Source organism: Anolis sagrei, chromosome 1 (genome assembly GCF_037176765.1).
Source record: "Anolis sagrei isolate rAnoSag1 chromosome 1, rAnoSag1.mat, whole genome shotgun sequence".
Taxonomy (NCBI): Eukaryota; Metazoa; Chordata; class Lepidosauria; order Squamata; family Dactyloidae; genus Anolis; species Anolis sagrei.
This window is the reverse complement of record NC_090021.1, coordinates 190,411,237-190,435,741: the sequence shown is the minus strand read 5'-3', so window position 1 is coordinate 190,435,741 and position 24,505 is coordinate 190,411,237. Positions and strand designations below refer to the sequence as shown.

Sequence of the window (24,505 nt, the reverse complement as noted above, 5' to 3'; positions counted from 1 at the left end):
TATACCCTGTTCGGCCTTGCGACTGACCAGGAGTACCTCTGTCTTGTCTGGATTCAATTTCAATTTGTTCACCCTCATCCAGACCGTCACAGCAGCCAAGCACCGGTTCAGGACCTGGACAGCCTCCTTAGTAGCAGGTGGAAAGGAGTGACAGTGTTGGACATCATCCGCGTACAGATGACACCGTACCCCGAAACTCCGGATGATCTCCCCCAGCGGCTTCATGTAGATGTTAAACAACATGGGAGACAATATTGAGCCCTGAGGAACCCCACAAGACAACGGTTGTGGTGTTGAACAGGTGTCTCCCAGTAACACCTTCTGAGAACGACCCTCTAGGAATGACCGGAGCCACTGCAAAACAGTACCTCCGAGACCCATCCTTGCGAGGCGTCCCAGAAGGATACCATGGTCGACGGTATCGAAGGCCGCTGAGAGGTCCAGCAGCACCAACAGGAACACACTCCCCCTGTCGAGCTCCCGGCGCAGATCATCCACTAAGGTGACCAAGGCTGTCTCGGTACCATGTCCCGGCCTAAAGCCAGACTGTGCCGGATCTAGATAATTTGTGTCTACCAAGAATACCTGGAGTTGTGAGGCCACCACACGTTTCAAGACTTTGCCCAAAAAGGGGAGATTGAAACTGGCTGATAGTTGTCGAATTTAGTGGGGTCCGGTGATGGTTTTTTCAACAGCGGTTTTATTATAGCTCGCTGGAATCTTGCCTTCCCGAAGGGAGGCATTAACCACCACCTCAACCCACTCAGCCAATCCCCCTCTGGCCTCCTTTAGAAGCCAGGATGGGCAGGGGTCCAGGATGCATGTGGTTGGCCTCATTCCTCCAAGTATCTTGTCCAAGTATCTTTGTGATAGCACTGAGGTCAGTCTGACACTAGATATTATCTGATGTAGGAGTGCCTAGGATTATGTACAATGGCAAAGAAAATAGTTTTGCAATCTTATGACCCAAATGGACTATTGATAGAACTCCAAGACTTTACTTGGATGGAAGATGCTAACTGATGTGACTGCAATAGTTGCATAAAACTCAGGTAAGCAGTTCTTAATGAAAACTGTAAATCAAAGAAGAACACAAGTAAAAACAGACATTAGCATCCATGAAATGAGTAGGACTACTTTAGAAGCAAACTTGCCAAAGTTAATTCACAGGTATTATTTTTTTCTGCTGTTATCAAGCTCTGACAAAATCAGTGCTGTATGCTTGCAATAAAAAAAACCCTGGGAACAGTAGTGACGGAACAGGAGGAACAACAGACTCACTGAAGATCCAGTGGGCCATTTGGCTCTCAACTGCATTCGGATTACATGCATTTAAAGAACAGAAGACTTTTCACGCAGCCAATGGGAAGGATATAGGTAGCAAAAATATATTGTATTTGATAATTAGCTATGCCAACTGCACTTCAACAGCTACATTGTAATTAGGGCCAATAAAACAAAGATTTGTGAAACTGGAGTAGGCAATGTCATACCTATAGAGCATCACTGTGTTCTCTATCACTTTGGTAGGCACTCTGCTGCCTCTATTATAATTTCTGACATACTTCCTTTGGTGACTACAAAGCAACACACCTGGTTGGCACTTACCTTTTTTGTTTTCTTCCCCTATGTAATGTGCTTAGAGAGTGAAGCACGCAAACGGATGCAGGCCAGGTTTTGTAATGCAAAGATGGTGCATCTGCACTGTAGAATTAATGTAGTTTGATACCAGTTTAATGGCCATGGCTCAGTGCTATGGATTAATGGGAGCTGTAGCTTGGTAAGGCACTAGCACTCTTTGGCACAGAAGGCTAAAGTCTGTAAAACTATTGAGTGATTTCAGCTACTACAAAAACCATAGGTTCTGTGGATGCAGTGTTTTACTTTCCAAAAGTTCCAATTAGACACAAATGGAGCAGAAGGCAAAAGCAGGGTTTTATTCTCAATGGCCAAAGAGGATGTCAACAGAGGAAGCATTCCACAGTACTGACATATCGCAATTGCAAGTACAGTGCATTTTTATTTCATTTGACAGCTATTCAAGAAACCTGCACCAGCTCCTGATTGGTCCAGAAGCTATCCAGCTAGGATCTGCATCCTGAGTGACTCAGGACTCCGTCCAACACCATCACTGGAAGACTCTTTGAGTGGTAGGGAGTTCAATAAACTGCCATTAGACCCTTTGAAGTATCAATTCATTTATTGATCTGCCTCCAAGAGGGGCACGATCAGAAAGATATGTGGCTTGGCATTGGGTAATGAGTCCATGATGTGCTTAATGGGCTGATTATGGTGGAAACAATAGGATTAGTCCAAAGTTCACAATGGGTGCTTGAAGAAGATGACCAATGCAATATGTGTTGTAAGGGGGATGTTGGTTCGAGCCATGGGAGAGGGATCATTCCCATAGATAGCCCCAATCATATCAATGGGAGCAAGAAAAGGAAGAGTGTGGCAGCTGGACTGTGGAAGTTGTAATTCCTAAATGCTTGATGTGTAGGGTACATACAGTATTTCCTGTTCATGATCTGGTGAAATAATATGGCATTCAGGCATGCTCCTGCTTTCTGCGAAAGCTATTTATCTTTTTAACTTCATCAGTCTGCTGTCTATAAAGCAATGGTTTGGAGTCTCCCATACCCTCTAACTGTTCTGATTCCCCCAATAATCTTATGTTTCCCCACTTTTGTTTTTTTGTTTTTCAAAATGCCTTTCTCCTATCTTTCTCGCAACAGTCATATTGTGGCCTGACTTTGAGACCAACTACAATGACCATTTAATAAAGTTTCAAGCCAGGATTGAAGAAAGAGATTTTTCTGCGCAGATGACATAGGGAATCCTAGTTTGAGGCCCAATGGTTTGTTTTTGTTTTTTTGTCGTGTCAGGAGCAACCGCTCCTGTTGTGAGAGAATTGGCCGTCTGCAAGGACATTGCCCAGGGGACGCCTGGATGATTTTTGATGTTTTATCATTCTTGTGAGAGGCTTCTCTCATGTCCCCGCATGAGGAGCTGGAGCTAATAGAGGGAGCTCATCCGCCTCTCCCCGGATTCGAACCTGCGACCTGTCGGTCTTCAGTCCTGCCGGCACAGGGGTTTAACCCACTGGGGGCTCCAATGGTGATGACACAAACCACAAAACACTGATGTGCATTAAGGGCTTTCTTTTGTTCACTTTTGTGGGAGTTAGTCTAGCCAGTCTGTATATATATATTGGCTTTTTAAGTCTCTTCTGCTATGTTTTTCAGTGTTTTTATGAGTGATGGTCACTCATTGGCCTGATAGGTGTCTTGTGTCCAAATTTGGTGTCAATTCGTACAGTGGTTTTGGAGTTCTGTTAATCCCACAAACGAACATTACATTTTTATTTATATAGAAGAAGAACATGCGGGATTTATTTATTTACTTTATTTATATACCGCTTTTCTCAGCGATACAAAACATCACGAGACAAGTATAGGGCAATTAAAAACAATTGTGACATAAATCATTAAACATCAGTATAACAATCATTAGCGCCTCGACAGTAAAATCAGAATCCAGTCTCATCATCCATTATTCCGTATTCCTATGTTCAAATCCACAACCTTAGAATCATAGAATCCTTGAGGTGGAAGAGACCTCATGGGCCATCCAGTCCAACCCCCTGCCAAGAAGCAGGAAAATTGCATTCAAAGCACGCCTGTGCCTTCTTTCCCAGAATATCAGGGCAGAAAATCCCACATTATCTGAGTGGGGACTCAGATAACCCAGTTCAAAGCAGATCTTGTGGGATTTCCTGCCTTGATATTCTGGGATAGAGGACTGTGTGCAAGGGGCCTGAGAAGCTCATATGAGAGAGAGGAGGCTTTCAGACCATTCTAAAAACAGGTGGGCGGAGCCCTAGGCAGTGGGCGGAGCCTAAGCAGAGAAGACGTGAGGGACCCCCAGTGAGTGAGTCACTGTCAGCCAAGGCCAAGCCAGGGTCTCCAATGACAGGAAGTGGGCGGGGCCTAAGCAGAGAAAACGTGACGGACCCCCTGTCAGTGAGTCACTGTGAGCCAAGGCCACGCCGCTCCTGTTTGCCGAAGGAGCGCAAAGGCGCATGCGCAAGGGCGTTGGATCGCGTGCGGGCGGAGCCAGAGGCCCGCGCCTGCGCAGTGCACAGCGGGGCAGCCTATAACCGCCGCCCGGCGCCGCGTGCAACCTTTTACCCGACGTCACTTGACGGCGCAACACGGAAGTGCCATGGCGGCGGCGGGAGGAGACAGTACCGGCGACGGATCGCACCGTGCGGCTCAGCGGAGGCTGCGCATCCTCTCGGGCCACCTGCACGCTCCTCCGGACACGCAGCTGTCAGCGAACCCGTGCCGAGGGCGGGCTGCCACGGCTCCGTCGGCCGCGTCCCAGTCGAGAGTCTTCCCCAAGAGGCGGTAAGAGGCGGAGGGCAGCCCGGCCTCGTCCCCCAGTCACGAGAGAACCCGAAGAACTTAGGTCTCGCCGCCGCCTCTCAGGCCGGCTCCATACCAGGCAGGGGCAGGCTAAAGAATTGTGGGAGTTGAAGTCCAAAGCACCTGGAGAGCCGAAGTATACCCCTGCCTGCGCTTAGATCAGTGGTTCTCAGCCTGTGTCCCCCCAGATGTTTTGGCCTTCAACTCCCAGAAATCCCAACAGCTGGTAAACTGGCTGTGATTTCTGGGAGTTGTAGGCCAAAACACCTGGGGACCCACAGGTTGAGAACACTGGCTTAGATCCTTGATTTAGTGTAGGCATGTGGAGCTTCATCCCAATAAGGTGCTAGTAAGAGATCTGAAATTCCAGAGTTTCACATCTCAATAGGCCTGATCTCAGAAAAGCCTTCCCATTCTATACTGTCTTGCTCCCTCCCCTTACAACAAGAATGTTAGTTGGACTGAAACCTGTTTGCATCAAACGTGCTGTATAATTTGGATGAGACATGAATGCATAATATAAATTCACACCCTGAGCTTGTCATCTGGAGCGCAACAAAATTAAATGGCTGTTTGCATAAGGAAACACTCCATCAGTAATCAGTATAAAGTTGCACCAGTCTATATCTACTGGAAGTCCTGGAAGGCAGTTATTAATTAATTTATTTATTATTTACTACATTTCTACCCTGTCTTTCTTGACCCTGAAGGGAACTCAAGACAGCTTACAAATCTGGCAAAAATTCAAAGTTCTGCCACCCAGATAGTGTTACAAGAGAGCTATCCTGGTATTTGACTGTAGATGTTGGTTTATTTTGAGACTTGGGTTGTTATTGTACTTGTATTTGTATGAGAATTGATGGTGTTGTCGAGGCATTGAATGTTTGCCTTTTGTTTGTAGGAATCCACCCTGAGTCCCCTCCGAGAGATAGGGCAGAATACAAATAAAGTTTTATTGTTGTCATTATTATTACTCCTGTGGCCAGCAGGTTGCCATAACAGTGTTGTTGTTCTAAAATAGTCTCCAGATTCCAAGGCACAGCATATGTAAAGCTGCTGGTTACCTCCTTGCTGGCATATTCATTCATTCATTCATTCATTCATCATATCAGAAGCAAATTGAGAATACAGTTATAATATATTTTTTAAAAACCCACAAAGTAAGTTAAAGAATTGGCATTATACTAAATGTCCCTTGACCACTAGCTGACCCCTTGGAGTGCCTCTGGTGTCTCTGTAAAAAGGTCCTCTATTGTGCATATGGCAGGGTTCAGGTTGCGTTGTAGTAGGTGGTCTGCTCTTCACACTCGCATATCATGGACTCAGTTTGGTAGACCCATTTCTTAAGATTGGTTCTGCATCTCAGCACCTTCCAAGTCACCTAGTCATATGCTGTCATAGCCCCTGCTTAGGCTAATCTAAGTAAGCAAGAGCATTCTGGCCTTATATACAATTTGAGATGCAGTCCTCTCCACTTACATAGGAGTAGGCCTTAGTTGGTCCTATAGATTTTATTCAATCAGGCTTTTTGTGTGCTTTTTATAAACTTTAACAAGTCAGCATTCTGAAACCAATCTCTTCTGTTTAGAAATTTGCTCTAATTTTTATAGATAACAAGCTCTTGTTGTGTACTCATCAATGTTGAAATTCTTCCCTGTGTGGGTAGTAGTTTTTCCTTCATTTTTCTTTGTATTCTTAATTTCATTTGTGCTGTTGTTGTATTTTATCAGTATGTTTTTCCTTGTTTGTATGTTTGAATAAAATTATTTAATTTTTAAAATACATTGTTTGCCATGCTGAATACGTTTGAGGGAAGTAGAAATGATAGCAAGCTTCTGTTATTGCCCAGTAGACATGAATTCCATGTTCACGTTTAGCTCATATGTTCTCCAGTTTTAACCAGAAGCACACAAATTTAGCTGTAGAAGTTACTGGGCTGTAATGTTTAAAGTAACTAAAATGCACTTTTAATCTTTTTATTTACTTCTGAAAAATAAGCTGATTGAAGTAACGATTGAGAGATATGTGTTATGTGTGTGCATAGCTTGTCTTGTATATGCATGGAAATATAGAGAATAAACTTCAACAAGTTGATTCAAAGACTGTTTATTGCATATGTACATATCTGTTATTTAAAATTAAGTTCATATTCTGTAATAGTGCTAGTAACAGATGTTTATTGTGAGCAGCATTTGATGATTATTTAGATCCAGATGCCTGTGTTGAAATTTTAATAATCTCTATTCCTAATGAATACTTTATGGACCCAGACTAGGGTATGGAAAGAATTAGAAAAGGCTTGACAATAAGGTCTTTCATCTTTTAAAAATGTTGGCAGAAAGAGATGCACCATGAATGGGACCATTGCAATGTCGAAGAGTGTTAGCCCATTTCTCTGGATGATATCTTTATGACCGCTGCACACACTATGCATACATTTTCCCCTGGGAAGGCACATAAATAGCTCAGGCTGAAGCCTGACAATCTTCTCAAGAAAATAATTGTGAGGAAAAGACCCCCAAATATGACTTTAATCTGGATTATTCCTGTTTCTGGCTGATAGTTATCAGCATTTAAAAAGACATAGCCGTGCTCACAGTTGCCATTCATATTGTTGCCTCTGAGCCAGATAAATTTGTTTATGTAAAATGATTTGCTGTGTGTGGTGGCAACAATATGTCTTTTTGTTGACAGATACATCGGGCATGGGCAAACTTCAGCCCTCCAGGTGTTTTGGACTTCAACTCCCTGGCTGTTATTTATTTATTTCACTTTTATCCTGCCCTTCTCCCCCTAAGAGGGGACTCAAGGCAGCCTCACATAAGCTATCATCATATAAATAGTCAACAATACATTAAAACATTAAAAACAATTCATTAAAACAATAGATTAGTCATGCCAGTTAAAACCAAATCCAAGTCTGGGGTTAAATCAATGTTGCAGTATCCAAGTCTTCTTTCCAATTGCCGCTGTCGACTAATTGAATGCCTGGCCCCAAAACCAAATCTTCAGTTTTCTTCTAAAGGACAGGAGGGAGATGGCCAACCTGATGTCCCTGGGGAGATAGTTCCACAGACGGGGGCCAATGCCAAGAAGACCCTGTCTCTCGCCCCACCAATTGCATTTGTGATGTTGGTGGGATTGAGAGCAGGGCCTCTTCTGAAGATCTTAAACTTTGTGATGGTTCGTAACAGGAGATGTGTTCGGACAGGTAGTCTGAGCCAGAACCAGGTCCAGATTGTTAGGAATTGTGGGATCTACACTCTTTTTGGAAGATGCTATTCTTAAAAGGAGAAAAACATTTTTAATTAGATATAAAAAAACCAGCTGTAATTCTGGGCAGGGTATGATTGCAAAACAGAATAAGCAACACCTTTCTTATCAGAAAATGTTGTGTCAGACAGGAATTCAATGAGTATAGCAAGAGAAATGTATGGGAGATATATTATGAAATGGCAAGGATAATGATTAGAAAGTTATTCACTGTGGGCCATCCAGTCCAACCCCTGCCAAAAAGCAGGAAAATTACATGCTTATTAAACATTCTTATTTTTCCAACCCTAGCTTGGACAGCAACAACTGAATTTTCTTTAGAAAAGAAAGCTGCATGCTTTGTAAGAGAAAAACACCTTTCCTAGCCTTGACTATTGATGATTTTATTTATGCCATTTTTCTTTAGCTTTGCTTCCTTTGAATGAAAACAATTCACACACTATTCCACATACTAATAATCAGTCAGTTTTTATTGTACAGTCATAGACAATTAAAACAAAGATATCCATCTGATGAAGAAAAGATCAACAAAAAACTGGGATAATATCAATTCAAGAATTATTTGAAATTTTTAAAACACAATAAGCTCAGTAACATTTATTATATTTTAAAAGGCAAGACAAACCCCAAGTATCATATATGTGTGTGAGTCATAATTTTATGAATCTTAACAGCAGAAAGCAGGAACTTTGTTACAATTTCTGCTGAACACTTTTAACTCAAGTATCATTTGGAGAGCCTTCTAGGAAAATTAAGGGGAGTGTAATCCATCTTAAACTCAATTTTTTGTAAGAATTACAAAAAAATTGCATACAGAGAATATTGTATATTTATATCTTTAATCCAGACAACAAAAATAAGTTTTGCCTTAGAAAAGTCTTGGGTGGGAGAAACATATTATCTATGCTTTGTTTTTGATATTTGCAGACCACTGGCTAATGTAGTTGTCTTGAAAAAATGCATATGCCCTGATTTGGGTTTTGCATTAGAAAGTCTTAGCCAATATCTTAAGTATCCAACATCAAACAGTATATTCCACTGATGAAAAACCACCTTTAAGCATCAAAACCACTTATAACTCTGTTTTATATGTACTACTAATATTTTGCATTTATTACCTCCTTATGCAACCAGGCTGCCATTTCTTACTGGACTATGAAGCCCATATTGCAATTTTAAAATACTTTGTGTGTTTGTAACAGGAGACAAACGCCCAAGTTAGAAGATATTTATCTGCAATTTATAGACTGAAGCAACAGTTGATTATATTCATGTAATACTGCAATTTTAATTTCTGATGTACTACCTTGAGGTGACACCTGGCTGCACAGAAGTAGGTTATTGCAACAGTATTCACATATGGCTGTGTGTCACATCAATAAAACAGAGCTACAAAAAAATTAATGAGCTCTTTGGACTTGGGATGGCATATTTTGGGGAATTCTGACAGGTGTTTTGACCATACAGAATGTTGTTGTCCAAGCAGAAGACTGCAGGAAATTCATGTCCTAGGTAAGCTGGCAGATCCAGATCTTTCAAGGCCTCTTATCTTTCTGAATGAATATTGTAGTTTGTATGAGAGCCCAGAGTTACATCTCTTCACACATGCTTGGTTCTGGTAGCGGGACCAGAGAAGGGTGTGCACACATGTCTGGAAGTTACAATAAAGAGGTGCCAATGTCTACCTGTAGTGAGGCAACCAGTGTTTTATTGGCTGTTATTTTTAAGGAGTCATTGATTGTGTTGCAGGTGTCCTCATTAAATGTCCCAACACTGAAGTTGCTCAATTTATTCCTGGAGAAGTGGGGTATAGATCACATTTCCACAGCTCTGGAGTGGCTGGGAGAAAGAAAGGAAAAATTTCATTGCCATCAATGCAGCTTTTCCTGCAGTAGGAATTATTAGCAGCTTTGGTATTAAAGCATTCCATTGTGTCAACCTCCGCTTTAGCATTCCTCTGGTTACATTCCATTCTCTGCCCTTGACTTGCCTGCTGCTCCTTATGGGTAGATGTATAAAGCAAAAGTTCACCTCAACACTGGTAATAAGATACAATCTTGTATAGCTGCATTCACTCAGCCCTTGCCTCCTTGCTGCAGTTGTTGAAACCAGGAGAACACTCACAATTACAAGTGAATGAGTTCTCAAGATACATCACAGGGGTTTCTCAGCTGTTTGTATGGTACATGAAGAACTAAAACAAATGAAATAATTCTGAGTTATTTTGTTGATGCATATTTCGTTTTATTGAGGGGTTTGCCTGATTCTTATAAAAGCGGTATGTTATGGTACAGTTATTCCCTTTCAGAAAATAGAAAAGGTAAAAAAAAGTAATACATTTATTAATAAATGGTACTTGATTATACTCAGTCAGGATACTTTTGTACCAAATGAAATTATACACTATACATTTTATATTTGTAAAACAACAAAGTGACTTTCATCATCATCATAGGTGATCCCTTGTAGCCGAGTATGATTGTCTTCCAAGGGTATAGTCTCGGTGGTTGGTTTGTAAATGACTGTAAAGACCTATTCTGGATCCACATGATCTGTCACAATGAGTACATACTTTTCCAGGGGGAAGGCGGCTGCGACACGGGTTTGCTTGGCACACCATCCTCTCGGCATGTTTCGGCCTCTATTAATGTCTCCTCAAAATCCATGGTAATGTTGGTAACAGCTGACTTCCAGTTAGAACACTCAAGTGTCAGGGCTTCCCAGTTCTCTTTGGACCTCAGCTTTTGTACTACCATAGGTCGTTTTCGTAGTAGCACAGTTGATGCCATACTTGGAAGACTTTCCTTTTCTTATCAATTGTATGTTGGATTTAGCTATTGCCCTCATATATATTGGATCTCACTATTATTCTCATATATATTAGATCTCAATGTTGTTTTCATAAAACCAGTATTCATGTTTCTCAGTTTGATGGTTTGTTCACAGGCTGTAATAATTCCATTGTTCCTTGACATTTGTGATTGGGGTAAATCAGCTACTTTTTTCCAAACCTCTCACCCACGTATTCCCATATTTTCCCCATGGCTTCAGAATTTTAAAATAATTTCTATTTCTAGCAGAGACGTCATGGTCAAGCTTACATTCAGGTGATACCTCTCCACAGTAGAATAAATGCAATTTGACCTCATGTTAATTGCCATAGCTTAATGCTATGAAATTATGGGAGTTGCATTTTTACAAGATCTTTAGCCTTTCCTGCTCAAGAATGTTTGTGGCTTGCCAAACTACAACTCCCATGCAAAATTGAGCCATGGCAATTAAAATAATATCAGATTAGTAATTCTACTGTGCAGATGCACCCTAGGTTCCATGGTGCTGGGAAAGGCAGTACTCTTTAACTACTTGAGTCCTGAGCATTTAGGACTTTGTATTAGAACCATGGTGCTGCCATGTATTTAAAGCTTCTGTTTACCTATTCCCATGACATCCAAGCTCTTAAACTTTCTGAGTCTCATTAAAATAGCTATTCAGAACTGGTTTAATATTTATAGAGTTTCTCAGAGAACTTTGGGGAGGAGGAGAAACTTTCCCAAAGCATGCAATGGCAGTCAAAGTGCATGCTTACTTTGCCTTGTTGTCCTCCTGCAGATCATAGTGTTTGACTGCCACTTAAGTAACCACAAACTAAAAACAATCCACCCAAGGCCAAAGAGGAAGAAAACAGAACTAGACCATCCGGGAGTGGAGTGATAAAACACTTTGGACAGACACCTAAATATTTGCCATTGTGTCAAGCACAGCCCAGAGTTATATAGAATAGAACTAAAAATATTTGAATAAGCCATGACTCCAGACTGTTGTTTATCGCTTGTGATACCCCTGGCTTTTTGGTCTTTTTATCCTGAGACAGGTTCCTTAGGCTGCCGTTCTGGTGCTGGTGTATTTAGACGGGCCTTGTGTGGGTGGGATCTGGCATGAGAATGGTCCTCTATCCATTTCTTCACACAAGTACTAGAAGTCTACTTTATTGTTTGTTTGTTTTTTCTGTTTGAGAGACATGAAGGGTTGACAATGGGCTCTTGTGTATTTCTTCTAGAATTCCACCATTTTATTGACCTTGAAAATGAAAAGGACATTCATTTCATGTTTTATTGGCTCCTATATTTTAGCAAATTCTGCACATTGCATCTTACTGAATGCGCACAGGCCTGCCCCAATAAACACAGCCTCTGACAAAGAAGTTCCTTTTTACAAAGTTTTAAATACCTGGCAAGCCCTTTCTACCCTTTTTCTTATCTGTTGTCTATTTGGAAGGCTTTTATGAGCAGCAACATTGATAGCATGGTGAAGGAAGGCTCAAGAAACAAAAAATGTCAGTGCCACATTTTAGCAACATGCTGACAATAAAAAAATGCCATGCATAAGGTGGGGAAAAGGATCCCTGCCTATTACAAACAAGATTAAAGTAGACCTCTCCAGAATCTATCGCTAAGTATGCAGAAAATGCAAAAGTGAAAGAACACATATGCCTGTCTTACCAGTTCCTCCCAGTATGTTAAAAAGTGCATAGATTTATCAATTTGGTTATCAAAACACAATCTTAGAAAAAGTGGAGGCTGGTGAAGGTAATAATTGTCCCAGGGTGCATATGAGATGAAGCTTTGAAGTCACATTTTTGTGTTCTCATGCAAGATTTAATTGAGTTAGTTGTTTATCATATTTGAATAAACAGTTGTCTAAAACTCATTGAACTGCTCTTGGGTTTTTTTTGGGGGGGGGGGTAGGAATCACTCCCCATTCTTTGCATGTTATTTCAGCCTCTGGTACCAAAGTTTCTGTTAAAGAAATAAAGCCTAATAACATTGTTGCTGTTGTTCATTCATTCAATTGCTTCTGACTCTTCGTGACCTCATGGACCAGCCCACACCAGACTCCTTGTCGACTGTGGCCACCCCCAGCTCCTTCAAGGTCAAGCTAGTCACTTCAAGGATACCATCCATCCATCTTGCCCTTGGTCAGCCCCTCTTCCTTTTTCCTTCTATTTTCCCCAGCATAATTGTCTTCTCCAAGCTTTCCTGTATTCTCATTATGTGGCCAAAGTACTTTATCTTTTCCTCTAATAGCCTTCCCTCCAGTGAGCAGTCTGGCTTTATTTCTTGGAGTATGGAATGGTTTGATCTTTTTGTGGTCCAAGGCATTCACAGAATTTTCCTCCAACACCACAGTTCAAAGTCTGTCCCTTCCTCCATGTTTCCTCCCTCTATTTGCCAGTTATCAATCAGTCTGGTTGCCATCATCTTGGTTTTTTTATGTTTAACTGCAACTCAGCTTTTGCACTTTCTTCTTTCACCTTGGTTATAAGGCTCCTGAGCTCTTTCTCACTTTCAGCCATCAAAGTGGTATCATCTGCATATCTAAGGTTGTTAATATTTCTTCCAGCAGTTTTAACCCCAGCCTTGGATTCATCAAGCCCAAGAACAAATCTACTTCATTTACTGAGGCATACCTGCATTTCATGGATTTTAACATGATAACAGTTTTCGATTATTTTCTTATTAAGTAAGCCTTAACATCTGAATATAACAAGGCTTCTGCCCTCTGTTCTGGTCTTTGTCACTTCATTCATGGGATTATTGGATTACCTTGTTGATTTGTCTTCTCTTGTTATAGAACTTTCTAATACTATATACACATAAATTTAATTGTGAATTAATATTCTGCCTCAGCATTATAATAGAAACCTGGATAGATAAAATGGGAAGAGGGAATCGATTTCAATTTTAATCACTAGTGCAGCCTCAACATTGACTTGAAGATCAAGGAAAGGATTTTGCTGTGGGATGTATGTGTGTATGTATGCCCCCAACATATGAACAAAATAGGTTACATAAGTTTGTCTTAACTTGTATTTGTATGTAAGTCAGAACAGGTACGTTTTTAATTCTAATTCTGTGTATGTGTATTCTCGCTTTGGATTGCAGAGGGAAGGGTTTACACACTGGTGTTTGTTTTGCTATCTGGGCCCCTGTTCAGACAATTTTACCTCACTTTGTGACCCTGTAACAATTGGATTTTGAAATACAAGGATTGGTGAGGAAGCTTCATTGGAGACATCTTTTCCCCATGATAACTCTTTCAGGAGTGAATTTCCCTTCCTAGGGGTAGATTTCTCTCACTCCTCGTTGTCTCACCCCCATTTGTAAGTGTGATTGAGACATTTGTAAGTTGGATGTTTATAACTTAGGGACTGCCTGTGTGTGTGTGTATGTGTAAAGAGAGAGAGAAGATAGTTCACTCAGCTACTATGCTTAAGTGAGGTTTTTTCTTTCTTTCTTTTGGTAAGACTAGAGAGACAAGCAAGGATTCCTTATTTCCTGGCCAAGATGGTCTGTAGCCTGGTGGGTGTCAACATTGCTCAGAGATTTGTTTTAAATATGCTCAGAATATCCTAGATGCTGTAACAATCATGATGTTATCTGTATATGTTATAGATCCAATACATTTTGCAGAGCACACCTTTTGTGTCCAGGCAATAATTTGGAGGCTGGGGGTTGAGGATAGGTTTTTTTAGTGACCCTATCAGTCACGTTCAAACCTGATAAAACTTAGATTGGCAGTGGCTTGTTTGATCTGCATGTATGACAGATCACTGAAAAGATCCATTCAATTCCCTAATGCCCTAGCCAGAGGATTTTCTGATAAATATTCCCATCATATTTATCAAAACTTTGGTTTGACTACATGAGAGAGATAAGAGTGTTGTCTTCACTGTTTGCAGTGCTCTGAGAGTTTACCAGAGAGTTGGAGTTGGTGAAAAAGTAAAATGATGTAAAGAACACAAATGTATCAAATCTGTTGCCTGTTATAATTAGATATAGGCAAAAGCACAGTGGTTTTGTTTGCTTTGTGACAGTGAGCACAACAAAGTTGCCATCCACCTGTGCCTTGCGTGAAAGAAGAGTGTTATATCTAGACATAGTTTTGCTGCATTTTGTGGCCTCCACAAACCTTTCTTCAAACAAGAAGCAACAGCCTGGTAGGACATTTTAACCCATTGGTATGCTAAGTGACTAAGCTTCGTGGTATTTTATGGCTGCTACAGTACATCTTAAATCAATACTGGTATTAGCCATTTTAAAGTCATTTTAATGGAATTGTATTATAATTACTTTTAGGGTATATACTGTAATGTTTTAGTTTACTATATCTTATTAGATTTTTAAAATTATTTTCATCTTGATGCTTAATTCTTTGTTGTAAGTTTACTGTTGTTTCTGTGCATTATTTTGTATTATTTTGATGTGTTTGTATTCATTTGAGGCATTGAATGTACATGCCTTTTGTTTTTGATGTCTGTAAACTGCCCTGAGTCCCTTTGGGGAGAAAGGGCAATCAAGATATAAATTATTATTGTTGTTGTTGTTACTATCACTATTATTATATTACTGACACAAAAACACAATATGACACAGCAAACTCTCTCTCTCTCTCTCTCTCTCTATATATATATATATGTTGGATTATTATTATTATTATTATTATTATTATTATTATTATTAGTGTGCTAAACTGCCAGAGAAACCAGTTGGAGTATAAATGATATTTAAATGAAGGATATCAATATTTGTAATTTCAACCTGTTTTCCAACTCTGTCCCAGAAGTTTAGGGTAGATTTAACTGGCTTTATTTTCATTTTGTGAGAACCATCTCATTCCTGTACCATCACAGACAACACTAATAAAATTATCAGAGCAGTTTTGGGTTAGTTGCCAGAGAATGGCTTTCATCATTTTGAACCAGCTACAGAGTGCTTCTTTGTATGTGCCTTATCTACTTGGTGCTGGCAACATTGATGATAGTATCAGGAGGATAGAATGATAATACATTGCATTATACCTAAACAAGTGACCTAGTAGAAGCCCTTGTGCATTTCATGACCCATTTTGGCAGAAGGCAGGCAATCAGAGTGTCTGCCAATTGAAGTCCTGTTGGGACTTGTTATTTTTCGAGCCCATGGTGGAATTGAGTAGTAGAGATGATGAATGCTTGCTTCAGTCTAATTTTTAGTCCTAGCTAGAGGATACCCATTGTTTCAATTGAATTTACATTATTTACCATTCAGTCGCTTATTCAGTTGAATTTTGGACTAGCAATAGGATTTAGACAAGTGACTTCTAGGCTCAAACTGGAGTCATGATGCCACAACTTTTTAAGAAGATGAATTTATTGAAATGTCTACATTTTTGGCAGCATGTGGAGCTCTCTGATGTCTAAGAGCATCACAAGTCTTCTGGTATTAAATGTAATATGCTCTTTATGCAAACTTCTACATCATCTGAAAATACCTTGATATTCACTGGGTTTGATTTACATTTTTATACAATTTCTGGTTTCAGCAGTATATAGTTTGGATTTATTCAGTTTAACCTTGCACTTGTTATTTCCTGTCCTTTCTACATTGTAGACTTCCATTTTTATACTCTGATGGTTAGATTTGGCTTGAATGTCTGGCTGTATTGTGATTAAAGATACTCACCTTGATCCTAGTATAACCCAATCACAATTCTGAAACAAAAGTCTCAGTAAACTTCCCACTTGTGCTGCAAAGTTTTTTTAAGGCTATATTGATGGCATGGTATAAATCACTGATCCAGATATTCTGGATGACACCTCTCCTAAGTCCTTGCTAATATAGTCAGTGTGCAGGAATCGTGGTTTTAATTCAGATATCTGTGTAGGAGATGGGTAGCTGCAAAAGGTAAAGGCCAAGAGAAGTACCATGCAGAAAGCACAGATAATGACAGTTGCATTAACGGTGGCTTTCTCAAGACAGTTGGTTACAACACAGACATCCTTTTTCTATTTGTCAGTTTATGAACTCATGTAGTGTGAAAAACCTGGTATCTTGATCCAAGCTGTAGGTGACAAAACTGAATCTCAATTAATTGATTTATTCTCCAATTTCACATTACAGCTTACCTCTGACCTTTTTGTCAAGACAACTATAACTTGACTAGGGTATATAATGACCTGAACATAAAAACCTATTTTAAATTATTAGAAGTGTCATTAGTTCAACAGACACTTAATTGGCTATATAGTTCTAAAAATAATGAGAGACAATAAACCGCATGGGCTGATTATGTCATTTTGATGAGTAAGATAGTGTTGGATAAGTACTGATGATGAGATTGGTAGGTAAAACATGAATGAAATTATGTGCATGTTAAATGAAAGCTTATCTCACAGCAATGAAGACAATTAGTTTGATTCACACTTACCTTTCCACATAAAGGAGAACGCCCTCCATTTGTGGAAGAAGCTGAAATCTACCAGCACCTCCCACTGGAACATGTTGTGGGAGGCAGTTTTTTGTTTTTGAGGCACATTTTTAAGATGATTAAATTGAGGCTGCAGAGGGAAGGGCGAATCTGATGAAATCCTCACCACCCCCTGCCTTTAGTAATGATGAAACTGGGCTCATAGATCTTTCACAACATGAATCTTAAGATGAACTGGTTTCAGAAAGTTTGTAAAAGGAAGGGATACTGTTGAAGTTTATTTATTTATTTATCATATTTGTATACCGCCTTTCTCAGCCTGGAGGCAACTCAGAGTGGTTCACAGGCAGCAACAATTTGATGCCTCAATAATTATAAATAAAGAAAAGAATAATAAAATACTGTTAAAAACATTTAGCGTAACATATAAAAGTATAAAAAAATCTGTACAAAGCCCTAAAAACATAGTTGTGAGCATCTCCTTGTCAAAGTCATTATTCAGTTGCATTGTCAAGTCCCATGATTTTGTATAATTATGCTGTATTAGCAAAAGGCTGGCTCAAAAAGCCAGGTGTTATCCATTCTTCAAAAGGTCAGAAGGGAGGGGGCCGATCTTATATCCCTAGGCAGAGTGTTCCACAGTCGAGGGGCCACCACTGAGAAGGCCCTTTCTCTCGTCCCTGCCAAACGCATCTTCGAGGAAGGTGGGACCGAAAGCAGGGCCTCCCCAGAAGATCTTAACATCCTAGATGGTTCATAAGGAGTTGAAGTTGGTAGAAGCTCCTCTTATTTGTAGCTAATTCTCCATGTTTCAGTGAGCATGTCTTAAGAGAGTCTTCCAGACCTCTGAAGAGACTTTTTGTTAGGTGCAGATCGATGCAGAGGGGAGGATCTGTTCAACATCTTACAAAACATATAGTTTGATCCCTGTATAAGGAATTCATCTTATACAAAAATATCCTCTATAGGCATTTTCAGGTCCCCAATGCAACTTTATGGTCCTTCATTGCCATAGGGTTTGTATAACTATGCAAAGTGCAAGAATATATCTTCATGATACTGGGATTATACTATATTAACACCTTATTTCTAGTATGCCTTAAGAGCTATGTACATAATATGTATTCTGAAGATAGCCAGCTAAAATATATATCAGATTTGATTAGATTTGAATGGTAATGTTCTTGATTTGACTTGTACAATATTCATACTTTAGTTTGCTGACTAAAATTAAATGGGACTTTTTAAATCTCACATAATTTAGAAGAGTCAACGTCTTTTATTTCCTTGATCTCCACTGGGCTTCACATAATGTGCTTTGTGGCATGTTTTGGAATTTTTAGTTTGGAAACATGAGCTTCCAGATAAGATTGTTTTTGGCATGAAAATTTCAAGAGAATACAGTTGGAAGGGAGGATATTTTTGAGGTTTGACAGCTACTTGAAGTAATTTTATGTGATAAGGGAATTAAATACCTGTATGAGAGATCAATTTGTGGCAAGCAGGATACCAGTCTAGATTTTTTCAAAAATAACGCGGGATCTGAATTTATTTCCTAAAAAATTCATTTCCTTTTTGTTTTTCCAGAGCTTTGAGGGAAAATGTATTCTATGCAGATATATAGGCATCTGACTGCCAAATAGTCTTCATGGAACACTGAGGACAAACCTAGAAATGAAACTCAAGGGGATCTCAAATATTAAGCTGAAGGCACAACTGAAAAATTGAATTAAAGGAAGCAGCATTTGCAATGTAAATGCACATTTTAAAATCTGACCTTTTTTCTACCTCTTTGTTCATGAATGATTTAAGCTGTAGTGAGTTGGCTTTATTTCTGATATCAACTGTAAGGAAAGCTTAAGTCTTCTGAATAAAAGGCTGTGACTCTCATTCAACTATATAGAAATAGTGCCACCTTGTGGATGCTGCTTTGTGAGTCTTCACTTTCTCTTGGCTACATTTCTTAATCATAGCACCCATAATTGGGTTGCTACTCATTTCCTTGGGGAAAATAAGGGAATGCAGTATCTGTGTTGCTTTCTAAAGGAAGGTGATCATGTCTGCTTTGAATGCGTAGAATTGCCAAATGAAAGCATTTTGAAAGGTTATTTTAATAGGGCCTTTTCACAGTTTTAAAGTTTTGAATCATATTTCTATGGAAATGCATTTTCCACCATCTTCCTTTGCATAATAGGACAAATTATTATTTTAAAATGGATATCCTAGAGATGTAGGTTCCTTTCCTTTCCTTTTATGCTTCTATGATTTGAGCAACAGGAGGGATCTAGATCTGCTGTTTTAACTAAGGCATATTTGCCCTTATGCAGTCTTTGCTCTAGTAAGTCTGTCAGCAGTCTGACAGCAGACCTTTCGGCTTACCTGTTACAAGTACAGCTTCATGCTTGTTGAATAATCTTGATATGCAAATTTCATTCTACTTCTCAAGCTCTTTTAACCAGTTATATTCTTCTTCAATGGCTTAAACCAATTCTTCTCATGTGAAACTGACAATTATTACTATATTTCTTTTTGCAATATTCCAGAGAATAGAACCATATTTGTGTCCATTGACTATATTTGTTATTTTCTTTACAGAAGCATGCCAGGAACTGGCAGCCAGTAGTTCAGGGACCACCACTCTGAGTAACACCGGTTTAAACTATTGGGAAAAAATTGCCGACAATTTTAGAGCAATGCTAGTGTGTGACATACAGTGATGTGGTCATTTCAGTACCATAAACTTCAGTATACATCTCTGTAAAATTCTGAATCCTGCTACTAACTATTCAACACTACATTGGAACAAATAGGGTGAAGACTGAAGGACTAGTTATCCAGATACCGTCATCATCATTATTATATTTATTTATTTATTTATAAGGAACCGTGATGGCACAATGGGTTAAACTCTTGTGTTGGCTGAACTGTTAACCTGAAAGTTGGTGGTTGAATCTGCGAGATGGGGTGAGCTGCCATGTGGGGACATGAGAGAAGCCTCCCATAGGATGGTAAAACATCAGTGAATCCCCTGGACAGCCAATTCTCTCACCCCAGAAGCGGCTTGCAGTTTCTCTAGTCACTTCTGACATGAAAAAATATATTTATTTATACCCTGCTTTATCTCTCCCAAAGGAGATTCAAAGTGGCTTAAGTGTTAGCATACAATTTAAAATATACAAATATGCAAACATTAAAACAGAATAAAATATAAACAGTATTAAAAATCCACAGTTGAAATCCATTAAAACTTAAGGGTATGTCACTGGGTTTCTGATTTTAAAATGATACGAAAGTGACCGAAACTTTGCAGAGCAGAACAGCAGAAAAATATTAAATTGTGTGTCTTGATCACAACCTGGGTTGTGTGTTTTAGATAATAATTTATTCGGTATCTTCCACTTTAGTAGTCTCAAAAATAATGGATCTCCTGTGTATAGTTTCAGGGGTTTATTAGATAAACTCTGAAACTGATTTCATGCTTTCTTACATTAGACAATGTATCAAAATAATTTACAGATTGTTTATAATGAAACAACAAGTTATACTTGTTTTAATCTTTCTTCCCCTTTTAGGCAAGAAGTTTTAAAGTGGAATGGATGGGGATACAATGATTCCAGATTCATATTCAATAAGAAGGGGCATGCTGAATTCACAGGAAAAAGGTAGCAACTTTGGATATTGTATGATCAATATCTGCTGTTCTTTTTGAATTTTTTTTTAAAAATACTGTGTGGAGGTTGAATATTTTAAAATGAAACTAAAGAATTTGTATTCCAGCTGTAACAACCAGCAAAATAAAGAGTCAGGAAAGAAGTGATTTATAGTATAAAATAACACTTGTTCTTCAGTAAAATCAAACAACTATTCTACTCAATTGATCATAAATTGGAAACTTGTATACGTTTTAGTCCAGATCACATATCCAAAATTTGACTTACATTGCCAAGGGAGACACACAAACCTTTCATAACTCTAAAACAGTTTGCTGTATGTTATTATGGATCCAAGTGTTTTATACGATTGATAAGTGCTTGGACAAATATCCAGTCTTCATCTGTCACCGATAAACAAAACCAAACCCCTCCTTCATAGGTAACAGAATAAAGAGGCTTTTGGCCTTTGATTTCTGCCTCTCCCATGAGAAGCAAAAGTGTAGATTGAAAATTGTAGTTCTGTGGTACCATTTAATCTATACACACATACATAATTCTACCAGAGATTATTGTAGACTTATTTCCATTCTTTTTTTTTTCACTGCATGCATAATTTTTACAAGACACTTTTCTAAGTCAAAACATTACAAATGTTTTAGGCTTTCTTCATAGGGAAAATGTTCAGCCCCTGTACCCCATCATTTTGAGCACCCTTTCCCGATTCCAAAACCACCTTTTGGTACATCTACAACTTTCCAAATGTGGTTGCAACATGGATTTGTATTTCTAAAAGCATTATCATGCCACTTGTTTTCAGGAAATACAAGGGTTTTTTTTTTTTTTTAGTTTAGGTTCGTAATGGAATCTGATTTCACACAATTACCATATTTACTCGAATCTAGTGTGCCATCAAATGGAATGCACACCTCAAAATCCTGAAACCCCCAAAAGTATTTGCTGGCAAATGTAATGTGCAGTGGCAAAAAGTGCATTTTTTGATCAAAAAGGTGTGCCATTACACCACTTTAACTGCCCAGGCTCAATGCTATGGAATCTTGGGAGTTGTACTTCTATGAGCTTTTTAGCCTTCATTGCCAAAGAGGGCTGGGGACTCACCAAACTATAAATCCCAGGATTTTATACACTGAGTAATGGCATTCAAACAACATACATTCTTACAGTATTAGTACCTCCCAGGTGATTTTGCTTGCCATTTCAGTGTTTTATGTAGGCTTCCTGGGACTCAAAGATCTTTACTGAATAGTCTTTTTTCAGAAACTATCAGTGTCTATATTATTATTTTTTCTGTTCATCATTTGGCATGCTGGGACTGAATGCTCACTTATCATGTGAGATTGGGTGCAAGCCATTTTATTACTCACCTAGACCAAAATGTTCTTTTCTTACTTTAGGCTTAGGTAATTTGTTGCTTGGAAAACTTACTGTGTCAGATTTCATTATGTCATTTATGAAACTCTGAACAAATGTTATAAGTAACTGACTAAATGTTTTTGAATTCAGGTATCGGATAGGTGGAATTGTATTCCCTCTTTTGAAAGAATGGTTAGAGAAAAACGTTGGAGGAAGTCTGGAGCATAAAATTACCCCTAGAGTAAGTAACAAAATGAAAAATTGTTTTGTACTTTAACTCACATGTGACTCTTGCAGTTTCTTGTCATGTGGTTGAACTGATCCATAAAGCGACTTAGACAGTGGCAGTCTATTCTTCTGCTGGAAGTGTCTGCCTGTCATGTTCTTGGGTTCACAGCTCTTTTAAGAACGCACTACAGGTTTTTTTATTTGATGCACTCTGCTTTTGAAAATTTTGTGCTTTTTTCAGCCTAATGTGTCTCTCCAAATTGGCTGATGTTTCTGCCTATTACACAATTGAAAGCAATTTTAGTTTTGCACACACTTTCTGCTGCTGTTAATTAATTTTATTTTAAATTGATTTTTAAAAAATCGGTTATAGCATTTCTAAACATGCCTACATGCATTTTTCTTGTAAGATTTATACTCCAGCTAGGGTGGCTGCTGACACACATGAGACATCCCTCCCTGCTTTAAAAAATATTTTTGCTATGGATTGTGTTCTCTCCCACCCTGTTGCCAACAGTACTAATAAGTCACTTGGGTGCTCAAATTGTATCCAAACACATAGATTCATGGGGGCTGATAGTCTCTGAACAGACACAGCACATTGTTATGATTGGAGAGAAGCATTAATATTCCTTGGAAGATTGCTCATTTGATTATTTCAGAAATCCTTGTGTCAAAAGAGTGCAGTGAATGATCCCAGAGTGTCTATAACAGATATCATTTATTTATTTATTATATTTATATCACGCTCTCTCTCACCCCAAGGGAGACTCAGAGCGGCTTAGAACGTGGCAATATTCAATACCGCATAAGTGACCAGAAGTAGAAGAAGGGTGTGCCCTTAGGGAAAACTCCCTTCTGAGTGCCTTCATGCACTGGTGGTTTCAGCACACCACCTCCCATTTAAGCAATGCGCCCAGAGCAGTAAATAGTGTGAGTACGGAAATTCTCTTTGAACGTCCTCAATTCTGCTAAATTTCTGCTTCTTGCATTGGACATATTCCTAAGTGTTAGTTGAGAAGAGAGAGACATAATCAGAAAAGCTGCAAAAAAACTTCTTCCAAGAAGTGAAATAAATGTTTGCCTTCCATTGTCTTGTTTCTTTTAAAAGAGACCAGTCAGCTGCATCCTGCAACTGAGCAATAACAGTAAAATTGTGCTTTTTGAGAACTAACATTTAAAAAAAAACACTGAGAATATTCTTTTCTGTGAAGAAACCTTGCTTGGGGAAGGAGGTCCTGTATAGCTTTTTATTGTAAAATGTACACAGCAGTCTGTTCTAATATTAGCTAACATTTTCAGAGAGTAGTTATTTTAAATGTATGGTAAACTCAAGTCTGAATTTATGCCCCAAAAACCCATGGGGGTCAAAGTGAGGCTACAAGTTTCAGTCATTTTGGATAACATTTTAGGTGCATTATTAATCTAAAAAAATTGATATTTTCATTACTTATTAAACATAGTTGTATTCTTTAGAGTAATTCCCAATGAGCTTATTTTCCAAGATTAAAATTTAGTAGAGATTTAATCTAAGAAAAATGCACCTTGAGTTTGGGGAACAGAAGTTAGCAGAATGACTTGGCTGCTGTTCAGCCATAACCACTGCTTGTTTTCTTAGGTAAGATTTTATTGCAGTGAACTTGACTGCCAAGTGTTGGAGTGGATTATTACATTAAACATATTTAAAAATTATTGCTGTAGAAATAATGAATAGAAATGGTGACAGACATCATTTGAGAAGCAGGACTGTTTTCCAGAGAAGGGAACAGAATTAAATCTAAGGGAACAAGCTCAACATCTCATAAAACGAACTTGCAAATGGCCTTGTAAATGTGTTCTGGTAGAGTTAAAGAGAAACAGTGTGGATAAATACAAGTGTTAATTAACATCTTCATTCCTTAGAGCCCTTATCTTCCATTCACAAACTATAGCCTTCTTTAGTTAATGCCAGTGAGAGCAATATTTTAGCAGCCAGCTCTCTGTGTAGTTCGATGCAGAAGCCTTAGGTGGAGGAAAAGCACTTGCCGAATAATAGTCTGCCCAGTCCTTGTGTTTTCACAGTTTGAAATGCTGGCAAAATTGAAAGGGTTGCTTATCCTGTGGTGTGTGCAAAAGCACCATGAGTCTCTGGGGGATTTTATACAATTGGTAGTGTACATTGTGTTTGTTTTTTCCATTGAAGGCATCTTTAAATATTAGTGATGTACCTCCCTCCATTGCAAGTGAAGAATTTCTCCAAGATCTTCAAATGACAAAAATACCATATTCCCAAGAAGCGGAATCTAGAGTATTTAGAGCTCATGGTAAGCA

General features: G+C 38.8%; 1 protein-coding gene across 1 annotated transcript in view; it reads left to right on the top strand.

Moving 5' to 3' along the window:
• Positions 1-4,044: 4,044 nt before the first annotated feature.
• The window catches only part of AGPS (alkylglycerone phosphate synthase), a 57,978-nt gene continuing 37,517 nt past the window's right edge, over positions 4,045-24,505 (top strand). The window contains exons 1-4 of the mRNA XM_060779616.2: positions 4,045-4,409; positions 20,516-20,605; positions 22,118-22,208; positions 24,378-24,498. Coding sequence (XP_060635599.2) covers positions 4,225-4,409; positions 20,516-20,605; positions 22,118-22,208; positions 24,378-24,498 — 487 coding nt within the window. The 5' untranslated portion in view covers positions 4,045-4,224. The remainder of the gene's footprint in view (positions 4,410-20,515; positions 20,606-22,117; positions 22,209-24,377; positions 24,499-24,505) is intronic.